General features: G+C 58.7%; 3 protein-coding genes and 2 long non-coding RNA genes across 6 annotated transcripts; 2 read left to right on the plus strand and 3 right to left on the minus strand.

The window, feature by feature from the left end:
* Positions 1-206: 206 nt before the first annotated feature.
* LOC127556929 (uncharacterized) lies at positions 207-9,861 on the minus strand. Its single transcript, XR_007952565.1, has 2 exons — positions 8,951-9,861; positions 207-3,445 (listed from the first exon to the last, which is right to left on the minus strand). It is a non-coding gene; the product is annotated as an uncharacterized LOC127556929 (long non-coding RNA).
* On the minus strand, positions 7,088-8,944 carry LOC127556935 (uncharacterized). The gene is made up of 2 exons (XR_007952571.1): positions 8,637-8,944; positions 7,088-7,398 (listed from the first exon to the last, which is right to left on the minus strand). It is a non-coding gene; the product is annotated as an uncharacterized LOC127556935 (long non-coding RNA).
* Positions 9,862-9,955: 94 nt separating the features above from the next.
* On the plus strand, positions 9,956-12,478 carry UBE2M (ubiquitin conjugating enzyme E2 M). The gene is made up of 6 exons (XM_051990439.1): positions 9,956-10,135; positions 10,671-10,765; positions 10,947-10,985; positions 11,105-11,208; positions 11,531-11,594; positions 11,965-12,478. The coding sequence occupies exons 1-6, from the start codon at positions 10,027-10,029 to the stop codon at positions 12,103-12,105; spliced, it is 552 nt and encodes a 183-aa protein (XP_051846399.1). The 5' UTR covers positions 9,956-10,026; the 3' UTR covers positions 12,106-12,478.
* Positions 12,479-12,776: 298 nt separating this feature from the next.
* On the plus strand, positions 12,777-14,842 carry CHMP2A (charged multivesicular body protein 2A). 2 transcript variants are annotated; one of them, XM_051990436.1, is made up of 6 exons: positions 12,777-12,875; positions 13,693-13,872; positions 13,985-14,164; positions 14,298-14,428; positions 14,521-14,582; positions 14,665-14,842. In XM_051990436.1, exons 2-6 carry the CDS (start codon positions 13,705-13,707, stop codon positions 14,787-14,789), a joined length of 666 nt encoding a protein of 221 aa, XP_051846396.1. In that variant the 5' UTR covers positions 12,777-12,875; positions 13,693-13,704; the 3' UTR covers positions 14,790-14,842. The 2 variants fall into 2 exon arrangements, with proteins under 2 accessions (XP_051846396.1, XP_051846397.1); XM_051990437.1 differs by having other exon boundaries at positions 12,783-12,875; positions 13,698-13,872.
* Positions 14,843-14,981: 139 nt separating this feature from the next.
* TRIM28 (tripartite motif containing 28) lies at positions 14,982-19,834 on the minus strand. The gene is made up of 15 exons (XM_051990377.1): positions 19,339-19,834; positions 19,091-19,203; positions 18,461-18,593; positions 18,223-18,358; positions 17,988-18,104; positions 17,648-17,909; positions 17,456-17,570; positions 17,294-17,370; positions 17,168-17,207; positions 17,046-17,088; positions 16,743-16,962; positions 16,328-16,656; positions 16,092-16,227; positions 15,780-16,001; positions 14,982-15,699 (listed from the first exon to the last, which is right to left on the minus strand). The coding sequence occupies exons 1-15, from the start codon at positions 19,817-19,819 to the stop codon at positions 15,523-15,525; spliced, it is 2,601 nt and encodes an 866-aa protein (XP_051846337.1). The 5' UTR covers positions 19,820-19,834; the 3' UTR covers positions 14,982-15,522.
* Between the last annotated feature and the right edge of the window lie 72 nt (positions 19,835-19,906).

The raw sequence follows: 19,906 nt of genomic DNA on the forward strand, positions 1-19,906 counted from the left end.
GTTCTGCAAACATATATTGTATCTAGGATATACTGCAACATATCAAACATATAAAGGACTGCTTGCCATCTAGGGGAGGGAGTGGAGGGAGAGAGGGGAAAAAAATTAGAACAGAAACGAGTGCAAAAGATAATGTTGTAAAAAAAAAAATTTACCCTGGCATGGATTCTGTCAATATAAAGTAATTATTAAATAAAAATTTAAAAAAAAAAAGGACACTCCTCCAAAAACAAAAGGAGGAGCCACAGGTAACTCTAGAGAACTTCTAAATTTAGTTCTCTATAACATTAATTTTTTAATCTTTGATAAAGATGCATTGGCTCCGGCAGACAGGTTTTATAACCCATCAGAACAGCAGTGTCCAGTGCAAGCAGCTCCACTATCTTTAGATAATCGCCAGGTGATGTGGAGAGATCCAGAAAGTGGTGAATGGAAGGGACCAGATAGGCTAACTACTTGGGGGAGAGGGTTTGCTTGCATCTCTATATGTGGAGAAGGAATCAGATGGGTGCCAACGAGTTGCATTCGCCTTGTCCATTGCAGAGAGACAGAGCAGACCCTTGAAACAGAGGAGAAGATCCAAGAAATATCGGGTGGTTCTGTTGCTGATTGTGCTCACCATTGAAAGAGCTTGGCTGACAATGAGACTGTTAGTTTAAAATCTTCAGGAATCATTGAATTTCCTAACACAAGATGAAACTGTTTTAGTTCTTGAAAAACCAGCAAGAATCACTGGATTCCTTAAGATGAAAAATTGTTGATGAGACTTTTGCAGTACTTCAGAGCTTGCAGGAACTATTGGATTCCTGGCACATGAACTAATGGACAATGGAATCCTTTTGGACTATTTCTAGGACTTATGGACATGTGTAAATTTTCAGGATGATTCATGTTATTTGTTACATCACTACTAGGCTGTGTTGCTTATGTGTTTTATGTAATTGCAAGAATCATTGGATTTCTTGAGATGAAAGATTGTTGATGAGGCTATTGCAGTACTTAAATTTTCATGTTGATTCATGTTATTTGTTACATTACTACTAGCCTGTGTTATATTGCTATGTGCTTATGTAAATTATGTATTGTGCCTCCTATATTGATGGATTTATGTATACCATGTATATCTGTTTCAAAGTTCTGGGCCATATTGATGGATTTATGTGTACTTGTTTCAAGTGAGTCCCTTCAGAAACCTGCTAATCTGATTTGACTTCCTATTTCCTTTGATGTTTTCATCTCCCTTCCTGAGGTATCAGGGAAGGCGTGATCATCTTTTTTGGGGGGTTCTCACCTCCTTGAAAAGTCAGGGAGGTCATGACCACCCTATGTTCTAAAACAAAAGAAAGGGGGAGATGTTGGAATCTTTACAAACTGCTAACTCATTAGAGTTGATTATTGATCTGATCTTACAAGATGTTTTGGGCCAGAACCTGAAACAAAGTACTAAGTAAAATTAATTGATACAATGCTTGTGTTTGCACCTTTACTCACTGGAGTTCACACGTTTGGGAAATTTCAGGGTTTAGTATGAGATATCTGAATTCACACCTCCCTTGAAGCTCTTACGGCCAGAGAGCACTACATAATCCCATTCTCTCAGAAGAGTCATATATAAGCCAATGAAGAGTAATTCATTTCAATATTTTCCACTTGGCTGGCTGGTGGTGGAAGAAGAGTTTTCAGAGGAAGAAGCTACGAGTAGAGAGTTGAGCAGGAAATTGGCTCTCTCAGAGGCAAGACAGATTCAACTAAGTGCTGGCTCTGGAGGCTGAAGAAAGCAGAGGCAGAGGCTGAAGGACAAAATCTTTGGATTTGGAGACATTCGGAGGGAGCTCTTGGAATCAAGCAGAGAGAGAGGCCTCAACTAACCAGGCTACTTTGGAAGGAGAAAATAAACGTTTGTATTTTTACCAGCTGGCTGCATTTGGGGTAATTATTGATCTGAACTGATACTAAGGCTGCTTCTAAGAAAACCTCCTCGAGAAACCTTCTCCCCCAAAGAAAACCATCTCATATTATTATTATAAAGAAGAACAAGAACGCCAACAAGAGAGGCCTGGAGAGACTTACAGAACTGATGTTAAATGAAATGAGCAGAACCAGGAGATCATTGTACATGGCAACAACAAGATTATACGAAGATCAATTCTGATGGACATGGCTCTTTTCACCAGCAAGATAATTCAGGCCAGCTCCAATGGTCTTGTGATGGAGAGAGTCATCTGTCCCCAGAGAGGTCTGTCGGGACTGAGTGTGGCTCACCACATAGCATTTTCACTCTTTTTGTTTGTATTTTGTCTTTTCTTTTTTTCTTCCCTTTTTGATTTTAGTTTTCTTGTGTAACAAGAGAATTATAGAAATATGTGTAGAAGAATTGCCCATTTTTACATATATTGGATGACTTGCTAGTAGTTTTCTGGAGGTCTCTGGACCAGCCTTCGTTTCAGCAGAGTAATCACCACAAGAACAGCCAGGGATAAAGTCCAAATTCTTTATTATCTCCTTCACAGTCTCGTCTCCTTGCCTGGGGCCCAGGCCAGCTTTCTGGAAGTCCTCCAGAATGTGTCTTGGTTTCTGTGGAGGAAGCAGGAGGACCACTACGATGGTTTCTGTCTTGAAGTCTCAGTCTGAGAGTTTGTGCTCCAGCCTCCACCTCCAGTCCTCTGTCTTCTCTGAGTCTGTCTTCCAGCCCTTCTGAGTCTGTCTCTGGCTGAGTTTGTCCCAGTTTATATGCAGTATACGGAATATAAATCAATCACATCACTAGGGAATCATTATTTGCTATAAGATTAAATCAATCATACTGAACTAGAGAACTGTTACGCACCAAGATAACCATTGTCTTATCAATTCCACTGACTTAACACCTTGTAAGAATCCTTATTTCAAGTACAGAGTTCTGGCCCATAACAACTTGCTGTCTGGGGGAGCGGGAGAAGAGAGAAAAAATTGTGGAACCCAAGGTTTTGCAAGGATGAATGTTGAAAATCATCCATGCATGTTTGGAAAATAAGTGGCTTTTAATAAACAATTATAATTGTTCACTCCCTTGCTCCCCACTAGCTCTGCTGGCCTTTTCCTTGTGCCTTCTGGAAGGCTTGCTGCATAATTCACAAGCTCCCCCTCATCTCACTTCCACCTTCCATGCACTGCACCCTTCCTCTGGACGTCGCTGCCATGGCTGCTCTTTGCAGGGCAGGGAGGGATGTGCCAGGCACTGGGCTAAGAACTTATGAGAGTTCTCGATCCTCACCGCAGACTTGAGAGGCGCTCTTCCCTGTGTGGACCTCCCCAGGAGATTGGCTCCCGGGCCACTGGCCTCCCCGTGCTTCCCTCTCGGCCCTGGTGTAGCAGCTGACCCCTCTGCCACCCTCCACGTCGGATCTCTGGCTCCCTTGTCTTCTTGCAGATTACCCTTTGCCAGAATCAAGCCCAGGACCAGTCCCTGGAATGGAATTCGTGGTGATGAACAGAGGAGAAAATCCCCAAAGCAGGCACTCCCTCTCAGCAGCAGCTCCCCAAACCATCGTTGGCCAGAAGGCTGTCCCAACCAGGCACGGGCTCTCCTCCCCTGCCTCTGTCCTCAGCCGTCCCCGACAACGCCTAGTGGTCAGGACTTCTTCTCTGGAACCCTGGGAAGTCCCTGTCCTCTCAAGGCGCCCACGCCACCCCTCTCCCCCTCCCCGTACAGCCCTCCCTCTGGCTGCTTTGTCGGCTCTGATGCACGTGGGTGTCCCTCAAGGCTCTGTCTTAGGACTTCTCCCTCTCCTCTGCTTCACTGGGGAACCTCCTCAGATCCCAGGGATTCCATTTTCCTTCAGGCCAATGATTCCCAGACACAGACACAAAGTCCCGGACTCACCCGAGCTCCTCTTGCACCACACTCCACCAAACATTTCAGGCACCTCAGCCAGTCAATCCATTTCAAAATGCACAAATCGCTGGACCTAAACACTTACTTAAACTGGGCCTCCAACTGCCTCAGTCTCCTCATTTGTAAAATGGGGATGATAGCACCTACCTTGCACGGTTGTTGTAAGGTTCAAACGAGAGCTTCCCAAAACTCTAACGCTAAATAAAAGATAGTAATTTCTTTTTTGGCTAGGCAGTTGGGATTAGGTGACTTGTCCAGGGTCATACAGCTAATGATGTACCTGAGGATGGATTTGAACTTGGGCCCTTCTGACTCCAGGGCTGGCGCTCCATCCACTGTGCCATCCAACTGCCCCCATTATTATTACTATTAATGGTCGTTTTAACATGTGCCACTATGCTACGTGCTCAAAAAAAAAGGCAAAAGCTAGGCCCTGCCCACAAGGAGCTCCTGCTTGTTAGTGGGAAACAAGCAAACAAGCTACAAAGAGGAGGAAGCTGAGGAAATATAGAGGGGCGGGGACTTACAGGAAGTCGGGGAGCTCAGGAATTTCAGTGGAAGAGGAAGAGGGTTCCAGGCATGAGGAACAGCCAGAGAAACCATCTGGAGCCCAGAGAACTTCAAAGAGGCCAGTGTCGCTGGGTCGGAAAGTACACGGAAAAACGTGGTGTGATGACTAAGCATTTATTAAGTGCCTACTGGTTGCACACACCATGTGTGCTAAGTACTGGGGAAGCCACAGAAAGACACAAGACTGTTTCTGAGTTCGAGGAGCTTACCACTCCAGGCAGATAGGAAATGATTTTCAGATCTGAGTTACAGAGCTGGTTTCATCTCCCAGAGCGAGTTTCTGGATATCGTGAAATCCAGGGGAGCTGCGTGGGAAATGAGAGTAAGGTACAAGAAGATGGGAAAGGCAGGAGCATCGAGGAAAGCTTGCCCAGGGTTCTGTATTTGTTCCCAGAGAGGTGACAGGGTTGGAAAATCCCTTTGGTGGCCAAGTGGAGAAAGACCTGGAGCAGCTAAGTGATGGCCAGGCGATGAGGGTCTGTGCCAGGCTGGGGAGGAAGGGACATGTCAGGAGATGCTATGAAGGTAAAACTGGTACACGGTGGTAGCAATTTGGAGGTGGCAGGGCTGCGGGGGGGGGGGGATGAGAGATAGGATGAGCCTGGGGGATGGGGAGCATGGGAGTACCCTGGACAGCAATAAGATTTTGGGTGGAATGAAACCAGTTTTCAACATGCTGGACCAAAAAGATGCACGACTAGAGAGCGGCAGAAAGATTAGGGATCATCAGCATAGAGATGGTTGTTGAACTCATGGGAGGGAGGGGAGAGGGGAAAGGGGGAGGGAGAAAAGTGGAGAGGGAGGGGAAGGAGACACCAAGGGATGGAGAAAGAGGAGAGAAAAAGAAAGCAGGGAGGAGGAAAAAAAGAAGAGGAGGGAGGTAGTTTTCAGGACCAGGTTTTCAGGTCCTGAAAATTTAAGAGAGAATCAAGAGAGACTGACCAAAGGAATCCAAGGCCAGAGAGAGATTAAGAAAAGGCCGTTGGAATGGCCACCAAGAGGTCATCAGCTCCTCTGGAGAGAGCCATCTGAGTGGAATGGGGAGGTCAGGAGACAGTGGAGGGAAAGAAATGGAAGGTTCTCACCATATTCGGCCTTCTGGGGGAGATTGGCCACAAAAGGCAAGACAGGCACAGGACGATATTGGGAATGGGGGAGAGTGGAGAGTGTTGTCTGCAGGGCAGTGGGCAGGAGAGCGGGAGAGACTGAATGTGAGGGAGAAGAGGGATGACCGGGACAAACTTTTGGGGAAGAGAAGCCCACTGGATCATGTAAGACAGGGGGGCCAGCTGCTTAGATGAGAGCGTGAGGGAAGCTTGAAGAGAGGTGAGGTTGGGGATCTCCACTGTGGGGAGTGGATTCAAGAACTGGTTAGGGAGAAACAGCACGATTACCTCACTGCAGTGAGGAGACACACGGCTTGGTAGCTCGCACAAACAAGCACAGGGGACACTCTAGGCGGGGTTTCAAAAAGAGCAGACTGGGGGGCAGGGGCCTGTTCACAAAGGGTCACCAGACCAGGGAAGTAAGAAGGCAGATCCCGACCAAGGAAAGAAGGCAGAGAAGGATCCTGGCAGAACACTGATCAACACCCCAACAGCCCTAATCCCTCAGAGGAAGCAAAACATGCTACCCATCTCCTGCCAAGAGGCCCGGACTCCAGAGGTAGACTGGCTAGTGGGAGATGAGAAGCGGCAAAGAAAAGGTTTGTTCATTGAGAAAAATAAAATTTAAAAAGAAATTAAGTTAAAAGTTCCTTCTGCCACTGGAGAACTCCTCCTGGTGCCCTTGGACGGCTGGTCTCCTTCACCGGTAGGTAAGGTGGTCCTGGAGCCTCCATGCTGGGGACAGAGTTAGCCAACCTCCCTCCTCCCACCTGTATCTGACCCAGGGCGGGGACACAAGGCTAGCCAGGGACAGCATCATTTCTTATCCCTTTCTGAGTCATGCTTTAGGGTCTAAGTTCCTCAACCTTTGCAGGTTTGGGATGGCCAATAAAATCGTGCCTCCATGAGCGTGCACACACTCCTATGCGCGTGCACACATTCCCATGCGCACACACTCCCATCTCCTTTACCAGCTGCTCAGACCCCTCCCCACCAGGAGCCCCTTGGCCTTGGTTCAAGACTTAGGGCTGTTCAGATCGTCTCAGCTCACCGCAGTGACCCGTGAGACCAGAGAGCTCCCTATATAAATGGGGGAATTGAGTGTGACCAGGAGGAGCGTTCATTTTCACCTCTCTAGCCTATAGGGCCGGAAAGATGCCAAAAGGGCGCTTCCGCAATTCCAGGGCTGGGAGAGTCCATGGACAAGGGGATACTGGGGGACAATTTCCATGACCTTCCGCGGCGGAGACCCCTCATGCATCCCCTGTGAAGCCATTCACCCTGAGCTCCCTCCCCTGCCCTCACTCAAGAGCCCCGGCCCTCCCTCCTTCTCCTCCCTCCCATCACTCAGGAGCCCTGCCCCTCCCTCCTCCTTCCTTCCATCATTCAAGAGTCCTAGTCCCTCCTTCCCCTCCACCCCACTCCAGACTTAGGCTAACTCCTCTCCTTATGCAGGGCAGCCTCAGTTTCCTCAGTTCTGAAATAGGAATCATGCTCAGCCCTCCCCCCCCAGACACAAGACTCCCTCAGTCTCAGGGAAGCGACTCTGTCCGGTCTGGAGCTTTACTCAGGTGGGTCCGTGACGCTCCCAGGTCTTCAAAATGGAGACCCCTCCCATGACCATTGGGAGCTCATCCCCCGCAGTGACTCAAGTCCCCCACCAGGAGGAGGGGGCGGGGCTCCTCGGCTGCCAAGGTGACCTGACGTCACGCAGAGCTCCGCCCTTTCTTGGATGCCCGGCCTGGGAACCACCCATCAGCAAGTCCTGCTTTTCCACCTGTCCTGCTTGACCGTCCAGGGGAGGATCCAGGCCAAAGCTCTCTCTGGGTGGACTCGTCCTCCGGGAAGCTGCCAAGGCGAGAGGGCAGATTCCAGATGGGGAAGGGGACTGGGGCAGGGCAGAGGAGACGGTCAAACCCCAAGGTGGCAACCGGCCGGTGGCCCCCCTTGGGGCGGGGACTAGACCTCCTGGAGGTATCAGGGCTGCCGGCCTTCTCCCACTGTCCCTTTCTTCCACCCGGCCCCCCATCTCATCCCTGTCCCATCCTTGACCCACACCCCTACCCAGTTCCCTGCCCACCCCAAACAGGGGTCACAGAGTGGGGGCGTGGTCATCCTGCGACCCAGGGGAACCCAGGCCACAAGTGGGGGAGTTGGGAGGTATCCCCAAGATGAGGATATCCTCTTCTCTATTAAGTCCTAGGTATGGGGGGAGTTTTTTTTGGGGGGAGCCACCTCCTAGGACCAGGAGATAAAGGAGTCGCCAGGAAACTGGGGTCTGGATTTAGGCCTGAGGGGCTGGAGGGGAAATAGTGTTCTCTCTCTCTCTCTCTGTTGGGTTTCCCTTAGGGGGGTGTGATTTGGGCTGCAGAGACCTGGACCCGTCTAGCCCTGCAGGGTGCCCTAGGGGCTATAGAGACAGTAGTAGAACTACACCTGGGGGCTTCCCCATTAGAAGTGAGATTTGGCCAGGGGCAGTGGAAGCCTTGGGGTACCGGGAAGAGGAAGCTCCTTAGGGAGTAGTTTTGAGAAGGCCTGCCATGCCCCTCCCACGTCCCCCGAGGGGCTCCCTTGCCCAGAGACCTCTCATTGTGGTAGTTTCCTCTCCCTCTCTGCTTGCCCTCCCATCTCACGTGGCTCTCCTGACAGGACCAGAGATCCCCCCACTTCCTGGCACAGGTTCCCCTTCACCCCTGCTGTGTCCTGCTCCCCCCCACCCCAAATGGGGGGAGGGGCTCCCCTGTCAGCCCGCCCTCAGAAGGCACATTTTGGTTGTGGATCTTCTTGACTCTGTCAGATGAGGAAAGTGAGGCAGGCAGGCAGGGTTACAGCCCTTCTCCCGCTTTCCCCAATTTCTGAGGTCCCGATCCAATGCACTTCCTTGGTCTGGCAGTGCAAGTTTATCTACAAGCACCTAATAGGGACCGACTGTGTGCTGGACACGTGCGCACCTATCACCGCCAGTCCTCCCCTGCAGCCAGACTCTCCGTGGAGAGAAGAGTCTTCCCCAGTCGCACAAATGCCCAAAAGTGAGGGGCCCTCTCCCGACCTGGGCAAGGCGCTGGAACACCGCGCCTAAGACCCACCTCCTACTCTAGGTACAAGCGCTCCATCGCTCCGCCCTCATCACGCGCCCATCCCTGGACTACGCTACCCAGTAGTCTGCGCGCAGACTCCTTGCCATTTCCCACAGTGCTCGGTGGTTTTGCTCTTAAGCACAGGAGAGGCGGGGTTGCTATAGAGACGGCCCTCCTCTCTTTCCCAGCTCGTGGCCTTCTCCCCTTTAGTCTCGGTCCCGGCGCTAACCGCTTCTGGGGCGGCGCGCGTTATTCTCGCGGCCTATAGCCTGGCGTGTTGCCATGGTTTAAGCCGAGAGTCCAGAGCAATTGCGGCACCTCACCTGCATCTCCTCCCCGGTCTGCGGTTGTCATAGAGACTGAAAGGCAGGAAGCTACCGCTAAGATTCTGTCCTTCCCCTCTTACTCCGCATTTCCGGATGATTATTAGAAGGTTAGCTACTTGACCCCGCCCCCGCTGACTAGTGCCCAACAACTATTGGCTGGGCGTGCAGTTTCTCCGGGTCTTTTCCAATAGGCGGGCACAGTCTCTCGCGTGCAGCTCCCGCGTTGGCGGAGCTGGCTTAAACAGACAGCTGACTGTCCATCCCCCCCCATCGCGCCCTTCTCCCCTCCCCCCACTGTGTGTGCGCACTCCGGGCTCTCTGGAGACTTGTAACTGCCTTTTACGTCTTCCTAAGGCACTGTTGGCCTCTGAAGCACTGCCCCACGCCGTCCAACAGCCTCCCTTTACACCCCTCCCCCAGCAAGCTCGGTCAGCAGCTCTCAGGACAATCTCCTCCGGAAGAGCCCGAAGCCCCCGCCCGGAAATGGCCGAGCGCGGCCCCGGGCTGCGCGCCGCGTCTGCGCATGCGCGCCGCGGGGCCGACTGCGGCCAGAGCCGAAGCGGGGGAGGTGACGGCGGAAATCACCGAAGCGGCGGGGCGCCCCGAGACCGTTGTCGAGGCCCTCCGCGACCGCCCAGGTTGAGGGCCTGGCCCAGATCGAGGCCGACAGGTAGTCTTATAAGCGAGAGAGAAAGAGGGAGAGAGAGAGAGATAGAGTAAGAAAGAGAAGGCAGCCCGGAACCCGATCTGGGGCAGAGGACGAGGAAGGGGCGGGACCGAGAGCGGCCGCCGGGCAGGGGGCGGGGCGGAGCCGAACCCCACTTCCGAAGGCACCCGAGCGGAGCCGAACGCTTCCGGGGGCAGCCGAGGCCTTCCGAAACGGGCCGATCGAGCTACGGGAGCCGAGACGGGCCGCGCGGCGCGGCGCTGAGCGGAGCAGCCGGGGCCGGAACGCAGAGGAGCCGGGCCGGGGCCGGAGCCGGGGCCGGGGCGGGCAGGCGGCAGGCGGCGGCGGACAGTGGGCGGGGGCGGCCGGCCGGCCAGGGCCCCGAGGAGGCGGCGGCGGCGGCAGGATGATCAAGCTGTTCTCGCTGAAGCAGCAGAAGAAGGAGGAGGAGTCGGCGGGCGGCACCAAGGGCAGCAGCAAGAAGGCCTCGGCCGCGCAGCTCCGCATCCAGAAAGGTGCTCCGGCTGGGGGGCGAGGGGTACAGGGGTGCCCCGGGACACCCCCCCACCGATTACGGGAGGCTTCTGCTATTCCGGGCCCAGGGACACCCCCCAACGATAACTAGGGACGTGTTCTCCCCCCCTCCTCCCCCCGGGACCCAGAGACACCCTCCACCGACCAGCTAGGGGCATCTGCCTCCCCCCCAGGGACACCTCCCCAGCTATTACGGGGAGCGCCTGTTTCCCCGGGCACAGAGCCACATCCCACCGACAACTAAGGGCATCTGTCCCCCTTCTCCCCAGGGACACCACCCCCCATCATGACTAGGTGCATATATACTCTCCCCAGGGACAGTCCCCCCACCAACAACAAGGGGCATCCGCCCCAGCCACCCCCCACTCAGCCCCTGAGTGGGAGGGGCCTCGTGGAGCCCTAGTACCCCTCCCCCCCACAAACAGACAACTTGGGGCATTAGCTCCCCCCCTCCCCCGGTCCCTAGGAAGGGAAGGTGTAGACAGTGGTTCCCAGCTAACTTCCCCTCCTTTCCAGACATTAATGAGCTCAACTTGCCCAAGACCTGCGAGATTGACTTTTCTGACCAGGACGATCTCCTCAACTTCAAGCTGGTCATCTGCCCCGATGAGGTGACACCCCCCTTCCCCCCCAGATCTGCTGCCTCCCTGGGCCTCTACCATGGAACTCTCCTGCTTTCTGTCCCTCTCCAAGCCATTCCCAGGGGCCGGGCCTGTATTGAGGGAGGGCCTGCAGGAGGGCTGGAAGGCTGGCAATCAGCCTCTCCTCCTTCCCCTTCCCTTCTTTTCCTAGGGCTTCTACAAGGCTGGCAAGTTTGTGTTTAGTTTTAAGGTAAGTCTTCCCAAAGGGCAAGGATGTAAACCATGTCCTGCGGGGAGGAGGGGGAAGAAAAAAGGGGGAAAGGGCCTCAGGCTCCAAGTGGACCTCTGACTGCACCCACCTGCCTCTAGGTTGGCCAGGGGTATCCCCACGACCCACCCAAGGTGAAGTGTGAGACCATGGTTTATCATCCTAACATCGACCTCGAGGGCAATGTCTGCCTTAACATCCTCAGGTGAGTGGCAGCCCCCAACTGGGAGTGCAAGTCTGCCTCCCAGGCCGAAGGAGGGCTGTGAGGGGCAGCCAGAGAGTGAGCTTGTGATCAGCCTGACACTGCCAGTGGCTGGGGCAGCCCCTGCATGATCAGGGCAGTGGCCTGGGAGAGGAGAGGGCCTGGGGTCCCCCTAAGGCACAGCAGAAATAGAGGGAGGAAACTCTGAGACAGCCAAGGCTGCATGCGTGGGACTCCGCCCCCCAGGGAGAAGGTGGTGAGTCAGCTGACAGGTGAGGAGGGGGGCCAGCTCTTCAGCCTAGGGGCGGGCCTTCTCCTTCTACAGAGAGGACTGGAAACCAGTGCTAACGATAAACTCCATCATCTACGGGCTGCAGTACCTGTTTTTGGTGAGTCTAAAGGAAGAGACGGATAGAGGGGTGGAAGAAAGAATGGCAGGATTGACTGATGGATGGACAGATGGAGGGACAAATGAGTGCAAACACTAGTGGAGGAATGGAAGGAAGGGATAGACTGATGGGTGGATAGAGGGAGGGACAGATGTGTAGAAAGACTAGTGGAGGAATGGAAGGAAGGATGGACTGATGGATGGGTGGAAGGAAGGAGAGAGGGAGGGACAGACAAGGAGAAATTGATGGAGGGGTGCATACATGGATGAATGCATAGAGGGAGAAACTGATGGACAAATAAAGGAATGGAAGGAGAGATGGAGGGATGATTGGGAAGGCCCTGCCTTCCTGACCGCCCACCCTTCCACAGGAGCCCAACCCCGAGGACCCCCTGAATAAGGAGGCAGCCGAGGTCCTGCAGAACAACCGGCGCCTCTTCGAGCAGAATGTGCAGCGCTCCATGCGCGGCGGCTACATCGGCTCCACATACTTCGAGCGCTGCCTCAAATAGGGGGCGGACGGACGGACGGACGGACGGACGGACAGCCCCGCCTCCTGGGCCGGCCCTCCTCCTCCTCCGGGCCCCCTCCCCCCGGGCGGGGTGGGGGGCGGGGCGGGACGCCCCCGGCCCCTGGGCCACATATTTATTGGGGGCCGGGGCCTCGCGCCGGAGTGGGAATGAGGAGGGGTCTCCGGTTGCACCCTGCCCCCAGTTCTTATTTTGGGTTTAGTTTTTTTTTCAACCACGTGATTGATGGGCGCCGCCCTCCCCCGCCCCCGTCGTCCGGATCAGAGAAGGGAAATGAATTGGATTGTCCCCGGACCCCGCCCCCAGTCCCACTCGAGTTTGTGTCAGGTTATTAAAGGGGAATGTTGATGCAGTGCCTTTGCCTCTTGGCCTTGTGTCCGTGCGTGCGAACGTCATTCCGTCTGTCCGTCCGGCGGTGGGGGAAGGGGTCTGTGGACCCGAACCCACGGCTCCGAGAGTGGAGGGGGGGGGTGAGGGGGGGTGAAGTGCCGGCCTTTACGCAAGCGCATTCTTCGATCGGTTCGACCCCCATGCGCCTGCGCATTGTGGCTCTTGGTGTCCGGACGGGGCGCGCGATAGTGACGCCACGGCGCCAGAATCCGGAAGCAGAGGCGGGTTCTGGGAGAAAGCAGGCGGCGAGGAGACCCCGGGCGGCGGCGGCAGCGCGGGGTCGGTGGGCCGGCGTCCAGCGGAGGGCAGGGTGACCTAGGGGGCTTCCCGGAGGCAGCGGTTGTGCCTCCTGTTCGGGGCCGGTGAGTGTGGGGCGCGGCCTCCGCTGAGGGAACCCGGTTCCTCCCCCCTACCCCGCACCAGAGCCCCTGGATCGTGGCCCTGTCTGTCCGCCCAGCTGGGACCGCGGCACCCCGCGGAGCCCCTTGGTCCTACTAGTCCGTCCCCGCCCAGGGAAGCCCCCTCCCCATCCTGCCGTCGCGGCCCCGCCCAGGGAAGCCCCCTCCCCATTCTACCCTTCCAGCCCCGCCCCGCTCCTCATCCCATCTCCCGAAGGGTGGGGGGCGGCGGCCTTAGCCTCCACTGTACAAGGGGCCAGCTCGGGCAGTGGGGCGGAATTGGGAGCCAGACCTTGGTGATGGCGGGGGATCCGGGCCTGAGGATCCTGGGTTTGGGGTCCAAGTGAGCACAAGGAGTCTCTTTTCCGTAGCCAGGGGCCAGAGGAGGTGGACAGGCAGGGGCGGGGAAGGGGGACACTGGGGTCCCGGAGACCCTCCCATCCCCACTGTTGTTTGCCTTCCGTTCTTTGCCCGCAAACTGCCCTGTCCAAAGTGACCAAGGGGTAGCTCCTGGGGGGCCCTTTCACTTGGGGGACACTCCCTCCGTCTGGCATCTCCACATTTGTGCCCCCCCGTGTCTAGTCCTCGGGGACCCCAATCAGAACAACATAGGAGAGGGTGCCCCCATCCCGTCACGTCCAGGTCTGCCCTCGGGGCCCCTTGGCCTTCAGAGCTCTTCCCGGCCGTGGCCCCCGCGGCCCCCAGCAGTGTCCCGGAAGGAGAAAGGGGGGCGGGGCCGCCGGCACCCGAGAGGGCCTCACGACTGCTCCCTGTCGGCCAGCTCAGCTTCACCATGGACCTGCTGTTTGGGCGACGCAAGACCCCCGAGGAGCTGCTGCGGCAGAACCAGCGCGCCCTGAACCGCGCCATGCGCGAGCTGGACCGCGAGCGGCAGAAGCTGGAGGCCCAGGAGAAGAAGATCATCGCCGACATCAAGAAGATGGCCAAGCAGGGCCAGATGGTGACTGGCCCCCGGGGCCCACGCTTCCCAGGGGGGCTGGGGAGGGCCAGGGGCCAGAGGGGCCGGGAGCCGCACCGGGGGCCCGCTCCGAGCCAGGCTCTCCCCCCCCCAGGACGCCGTGAAGATCATGGCCCGGGACCTGGTGCGCACGCGGCGCTACGTCAGCAAGTTTGTGATGATGCGGGCCAACATCCAGGCCGTGTCCCTCAAGATCCAGACGCTCAAGTCCAACAACTCCATGGCACAGGCCATGAAGGGCGTCACCAAGGCCATGGGCACCATGAACAGGCAGGTGCGGCGGGGTCTGGAGCGCCCCTCACTGCCGGGGAGCTGGGGGGCCTGGGGAGGCAGGGGGCCTTGGGGCAACCCTCACTGCTGGGGAGGCTGGGGGGACCCCTCAGTTCCCAGCCCATCTGCCCCCCCAGCTGAAGCTGCCCCAGATCCAGAAGATCATGATGGAGTTTGAGCGCCAGGCAGAGATCATGGACATGAAGGAGGAGATGATGAATGACGCCATCGACGACGCCATGGGGGATGAGGAGGACGAGGAGGAGAGGTGCTGAGAGTCTCTGGGCTGGGGGGGGGGGAGAGGGGGCACTACCTGCATCCCTTCCCCCCCCCCTCACCTCCCGCTCTCTGCCCCTTCAGTGATGCCGTGGTGTCCCAAGTGCTGGACGAGCTGGGACTGAGCCTGACCGACGAACTCTCCAGTGAGTGCCTTTGCCCCAAATGCCCCCACTCCCCCCCTGCCCTGGATATATGGCTAAGGGCCTGTGCCTTTTCCTCCCACAGACCTCCCCTCCACCGGTGGCTCCCTCTCGGTAGCGGCCGGGGGCAAGAAGGCTGAGCCTTCTGCGGCCCTGGCCGACGCCGATGCTGACCTGGAGGAGCGCCTCAAGAACCTGAGGAGGGACTGAGGCAGCAGGATGGCCACCAGCCCACCACGATGAGAATAAAGTTTTTAAAGCTGGCAGTGTGTCTTGCTTGTGATTGACAAAGGAGGGCAGGTGCCAAAGGCTGGGTCCCACGGGTGTCTGGCCACCTCCCCCTTCCCAAGGCCCTTGTGCCCGTTGGCGCCATCCCAAAAGAAGAAGCTGGACAAGGGAAGGTGGGGAGAGGCATGGCTGGCAAGTTTATTGGGTATGTCGGTGAACTCCAAGCTCAGTACAAGAAGCAGATGACAAGAAAAATAAAGGCAGCCCCTGGACCCCCCGAAAGGGTAGCCCCCCAAAGCCCCTTCCAATCCCTAGCTTCTCCAGGGAGAGATTGTCAGGAAAAACCAACCCGACTTCTAGGGAAGTCAGACCTGGGGGGGTTGGGGGGCCCTAAGAGGAAAGTCGGTCTAGTCTAAGGGGGAGGGGGAGGGGCCCACCACCCAAGGCCTCCTGCGCTCTCCCCAGCCAGGCTGCACCCCTCGCAGGGGAGGGGCCCAGAAGGCAGCCATGCCCACCAGCCAGCCCCATATTGGGGACCCCCAGGACACCCCACTCGCTCTGGGTCTGTGTGACTTGTGGGACCTTGTCTCCTGGGTTACGTTTTTATTTAATCAAGAAGTAAAAACCGTATCTGGGAGGGGGGACAGAGGGGCCAACAGGTGAAGGAGGGAATGAGTGAGGGGACGCCGGAGCCGTTCTGGGAGCAGGCGGGGGCTCAGTTACCGTCACTGGGGCCCCCCACCAGCTCTGGAGGTGCCAGGCCGGGGCCTGGGATGGGCGGAGGAAGGGGCTCCACCAGAATAGCCGAGAACTTGGTGTCCCCGAAAGCCTCGTTCATGCGAGTCTCAAAGAAGCGCTGGAGCCCGATGATGGACTGCACGTCAGCTTTGTCCTGTTGGTGGGGCAGGGGAGTCAGGTGCCTGCTATGCCCGGGGTCGCCCCCTCCCGCCCCCCAACACCCACCCTCCTCACCTCTGTAAGCTTATTGAATTGCTTGAACATGCGGCCCACATCCTGGGCAAACTCCTGGGGGGAGCTGTAGGGGGGCGACAGCTTCTCCTGGAGGCGTGCCCGGATCAGAGTGAGGTCCAGGGTCCCAGGCTGCTCCGCCGAGGGCGTGGGGTCTGTTGCCAGTCGGTGCAGGGGGCGGCATGGCTCGTGGCAGAGCAGGGCCAGCAGCACACGCTCGCATTTCTGCAGAGAGGCACGGAGCTCAGATGCAGCCCAGGCGCCCTCTTCCCACCCCCTTCCTCGCCCGTCCTCATCCCCAGTGCCCATGGATACCTGCTGGTTAGTGGGCGACAGCTTGGCAGGGCAGGTGTCCCCATCGGGGGTCAAGGCCACGCTCTCGGGGCCGGGAAGAGGGACCTCGTCTTTACAGTCCACCACTTCCTGGCAGAGGGAACAGCTCCACTCCTCCCTGTGTGGGAGAAAGGAGGGCATGGCCATCAGGGGAACCGGTCGACACCAACTCCCAGACTCACACCCCTTTCCCTGCTCCCTGGCAGAAGCCCACCTACCCTGGCACCTCCTGCAGGGCAGGCAGGTGACACTCCAAATGGAAGCAGAATTCGCACTGGCTACACATCACCAGGTCACCCGGCTTCTGGCAGACACGGCAGACAGTGGCGCTGTCATCCACAGCCCCGGGACCCCCGGAGGCTGCGGTGGCCGCCGCGGCCGCCTCGGAGCCTCCCAACACTTCCAGGCCAGAGCTGGTACTGCCGCTGGGGGAGGCCAGGTGGGGGCCTTCAGGGCCCGAGGCCTCCAGGGGAGGCAGCAGCAGTGGTTTTGTTTCCAGCCCCTCCACCCCAGGGGGGGCTCCAATGGCAGCTTCTGTCTCTTCCTCCTGGAGAGCACAAGTGGGGTCTGTGAGAGCAGAGACCTGCACTATGTCCCCCTCCCCACCTCTGGGCAGGGTTCCCGTTTCCTCACCTTGACCATGGCCATGGGAGGCATAGGAGGACCCCCTGGGGCCCCAGGCTGGCCCCCCCTCTCGATGACAATGAGGTTATAGTCCTCATTAGTGGTCCCCGGGAAGACTTTGAAGACGGGGGGCTGGCTGTCCGCAGTCAGGTCCAGATCGAGGCGTTCCAGGCTCACCCTGGGCACCTTCCGCATGAGGCCGCTCACCTCCCCCTCACCGGACCGGGACCTGAGGAGGGCAAGAGTGAGGGGGGCCAGCCACCAGCCAGTCAAGAGTCTGCCAGCCCCGGCCCTCAGGCTTGCTCCACTCACCTTTTCATTCCGGACACGTTGGGTTCCGCGCTGTAGGGGTCATCTGGGAGATAGAAAGCAACAGTCAGGACCTGCAGCCTTGCCATGCCCAGCCCCCACCCCCTCTCTTCCCACTCCCTCACCTGGGCCATAACTCCCATAGCCCTCCTGCAGGTCCATGGCCTAGGGAACAGAGAATGGGAGTCAGGGGTCAGTGGCCAGATCCCAGCCCCACCCCCAAAACCCCCAGCCACCTCAGGGGGACTTACCTGATTCCCTCCAGGCTTTCCAGGGGCCCGGGGCGGGGCCATGGAACCAGGACCACTTCTCTCAGAAACAATCTTGCCTGTGGACAGAGAAGGGGGCTGGCTTTGGGGTCTTCAGCCCCTCCCTACTTTCCCCTCTTTTCCCTGGGGCAGAGGGATACCCACCGAAGGCCTCGGCGCTTTTGGTCCAGGCGTTGAGGTCCCACTGGAACTTCATGTCGCCCTGAGGCTCCACAGGGTCCACGATCATCTTGAGAGCTCGGTGCAGCTGGAAGTAAATCTAGGGACGGGGCCAGCATGAGGCAGGGCCCCGCCCCCCAATGTCCTCCCCGCCCCCCCCCACACCCCGCCCCTCACCAGCTTCTTGGACAGCAGCAGGGCAGTGTTGTTGTCACTCTCCAGGGCCCAGGAAGCGAAGCGCAGGATGTGCTCCTGATGCCGCTGAATCTTGGTCATCGTCCAGTGCTGGCGCTCCAGCCGCTCCTGCTGACCCTCCGTCACCTTCTGGGCGTCGTTGACCAGCACGCGGCCCCGCTTGTTGAGCTCCTTCATAATCTGCAGGATGGCCATCTTCACGTCCACCTGCACCCGCTTCTGCACATCTGTCACTTGGCGAATGCTGGAGAGAAGGAGGGGCTTCAGCTCCTGCCCTGCTCGGGGTGGCCACTCCCACCCCCAAACCCGGGTGGTCACTCACGAGGTGCGCACTTCCTTGGTGTTCTTCTGCAGGGTGGCGTGCTTGTCCCCCAGGCGTTTGACCAAGGAGGCCAGGACCTTCCTCTGGTTTCTGACTGCATCCTCCAGGAACTGGTACCTGCAGGCACAGCCAATCCTTGGCGGGCAGTCCGCCTCCCCACCCCAGGCCCTGCCCACACAGCAGGGTCAACCTCCCAGGGCCCCATCACCGCCAGCCCGCCTGGGGCCCCACTCACTGATGGTCCTTGTGGGCATTGAGCTGGCAGTCCCGACAGGTGAGAGTATCGCAGCTCTCGCAGAACAGCACCAGGGGCTCGTGCTTGTGGACCGAGCAGTAGACAGTGCGTTCACCGTCGCGGGACTTGGCGGGGCCTGTGTGAGCGCCCAGCCCAGGGAGGTAAACCCTGGTCACTGACCACCCCTCCACCAGTGCCCCACCCCCTCACCCGTGCCCGCCCACACCTGCCCCCACACCTGTGGAGCGGACCGTGTGGTCCTTGGTGTACTTGACCCGCTGGTGGGCCTCCACGCAGGTCTCACACAGGGGCTCCGAGCACTCCACGCAGTAGCTGGTGGCTGGGGCGTTATCCTCACAGCTGGTGCAGCACTGCAGGTAGAAGGGACCAGCATGAAGGGCCTGCCCTCTGCCACCCCCCCCTTACCCACCCCAGGGCAGCTGTCAGGAAGGCTCTGACCACTGGGGCTCTCCTCTGCGGGGCTGGAGTAGAGAGAACACCCCAAGATGGGGGTACCACACCTATGGGAATGGGAGTGGCTAGTAAAGGGGGTGTGGCTTTGGGGGCGTGGTTCCCTGTAAGGAAGAGTGCAGGGGGAACCTGGTACCCTTGACAGGCTGGGAACTCCCCAACAGGTGTGTGGGGGGGCTCACAGGCAGAAAGGGGAGGAGCACTGGTTGCTGGGGCGGGCTGGAGAGGGGTATGGAACACCTGGCTGGTGAGGGGGTGTGGCTCCCCGCGGAGGAGAGGGCTCACCTGGCTAGGAAAGGGGCGTGGCTCCCCTGGCTGGGCCTAGGGTTTCCCCGGCAGGCTGGGCCCGCAGGGGGAGAGGGCACACCTGGCTGGCCGGCAGGGGGAGGGGACGCACCTGGTTGGCATCCTTGGGGTCCGGGGCCGTCTTGGCGCCGCTGTCCCGCATGAAGTAGTTTTCCACGATGTCCTTGGCGAAGCACTGCTGTTTGCACACGGGGCAGTCCACTACTGCGGGGTGGGGGGAAGGGGCAGACGGGAGTTCGTGGAGGCCCCCCCTCGCTCCCCTCCCCCCTCCGGGCCCCGAACAAAGGCCTCGGGCGGCACGCGGCGCCCCTCCCCCGCCCGGCCCCTCCCCGCGCTTACCCGCGCCATCGCCCCCGTTGTTGGCGGCGGCGGGCCCGGCGGTGGTGCCGGCGGCGGCGCCAGGCGCGGAGGCGGGCCCGAGTAGCAGGCACTGACCGCATACCGAGTGCAGGCAGGGCAGCAATCGCGGCTCCCTTTCGGGCCGCAGCCGCTCGCGGCACACGCCGCAGTGCTCCAGCAGCTCGGCTGCCTCACTCGGCCCTCCGCCCGAGGCGGCGCCCGAGGCGGCGGCGGCGGGCCCGGAGGCGCCCGAAGCCGAGGAGGCGGCGGCGGCGGGCCCCGAAGGTGCCCCGGCTGACGACGAGGCTGCGGCGGACGAGGCGGCGGAGGCCGCGGACGAGGCGGCGGGCCCTGGCGCCGAGGGCCCTCCGGACGCGGCCGAGGCCGCCCCTGCGGGCCCCCCGGGCCCACGCTTGTCGGCACCCGCGGGCCCATCCCCGGACCCGGGGCTGCCCGCGCCTGCCGCCACAGACGCCGCCATCCCGCGCTGCTGGCGCGCTCTCCGCCGGGGCTCGGCCCGGGCCTCACGCGACTCTGCTCGCGCTCCCGCTGCCGCCGAGGCTGAGGC

This window comes from Antechinus flavipes, chromosome 3, assembly GCF_016432865.1.
Source record: "Antechinus flavipes isolate AdamAnt ecotype Samford, QLD, Australia chromosome 3, AdamAnt_v2, whole genome shotgun sequence".
Classification (NCBI taxonomy): Eukaryota; Metazoa; Chordata; class Mammalia; order Dasyuromorphia; family Dasyuridae; genus Antechinus; species Antechinus flavipes.

Bases quoted from the DNA above. Each gene is read 5' to 3' on its own strand.
- CHMP2A (XM_051990436.1), top strand. From the start codon at position 13,705: ATGGACCTGCTGTTTGGGCGACGCAAGACCCCCGAGGAGCTGCTGCGG. The intron at 13,873-13,984 runs GTGACTGGCCCC...TCCCCCCCCCAG, and splicing joins TGGCCAAGCAGGGCCAGATG to GACGCCGTGAAGATCATGGC. The intron at 14,583-14,664 runs GTGAGTGCCTTT...TTCCTCCCACAG, and splicing joins CCTGACCGACGAACTCTCCA to ACCTCCCCTCCACCGGTGGC.
- TRIM28 (XM_051990377.1), bottom strand. From the start codon at position 19,819: ATGGCGGCGTCTGTGGCGGCAGGCGCGGGCAGCCCCGGGTCCGGGGAT. The intron at 18,594-19,090 runs GTGCGTCCCCTC...TTCTACCTGCAG, and splicing joins ACCCCAAGGATGCCAACCAG to TGCTGCACCAGCTGTGAGGA. The intron at 16,002-16,091 runs GTATCCATGGGC...GCCTCTCTGCAG, and splicing joins TGTCGCCCACTAACCAGCAG to AAATGCGAGCGTGTGCTGCT.
- UBE2M (XM_051990439.1), top strand. From the start codon at position 10,027: ATGATCAAGCTGTTCTCGCTGAAGCAGCAGAAGAAGGAGGAGGAGTCG. The intron at 10,136-10,670 runs GTGCTCCGGCTG...CCTCCTTTCCAG, and splicing joins GCAGCTCCGCATCCAGAAAG to ACATTAATGAGCTCAACTTG. The intron at 10,766-10,946 runs GTGACACCCCCC...TTCTTTTCCTAG, and splicing joins TGGTCATCTGCCCCGATGAG to GGCTTCTACAAGGCTGGCAA.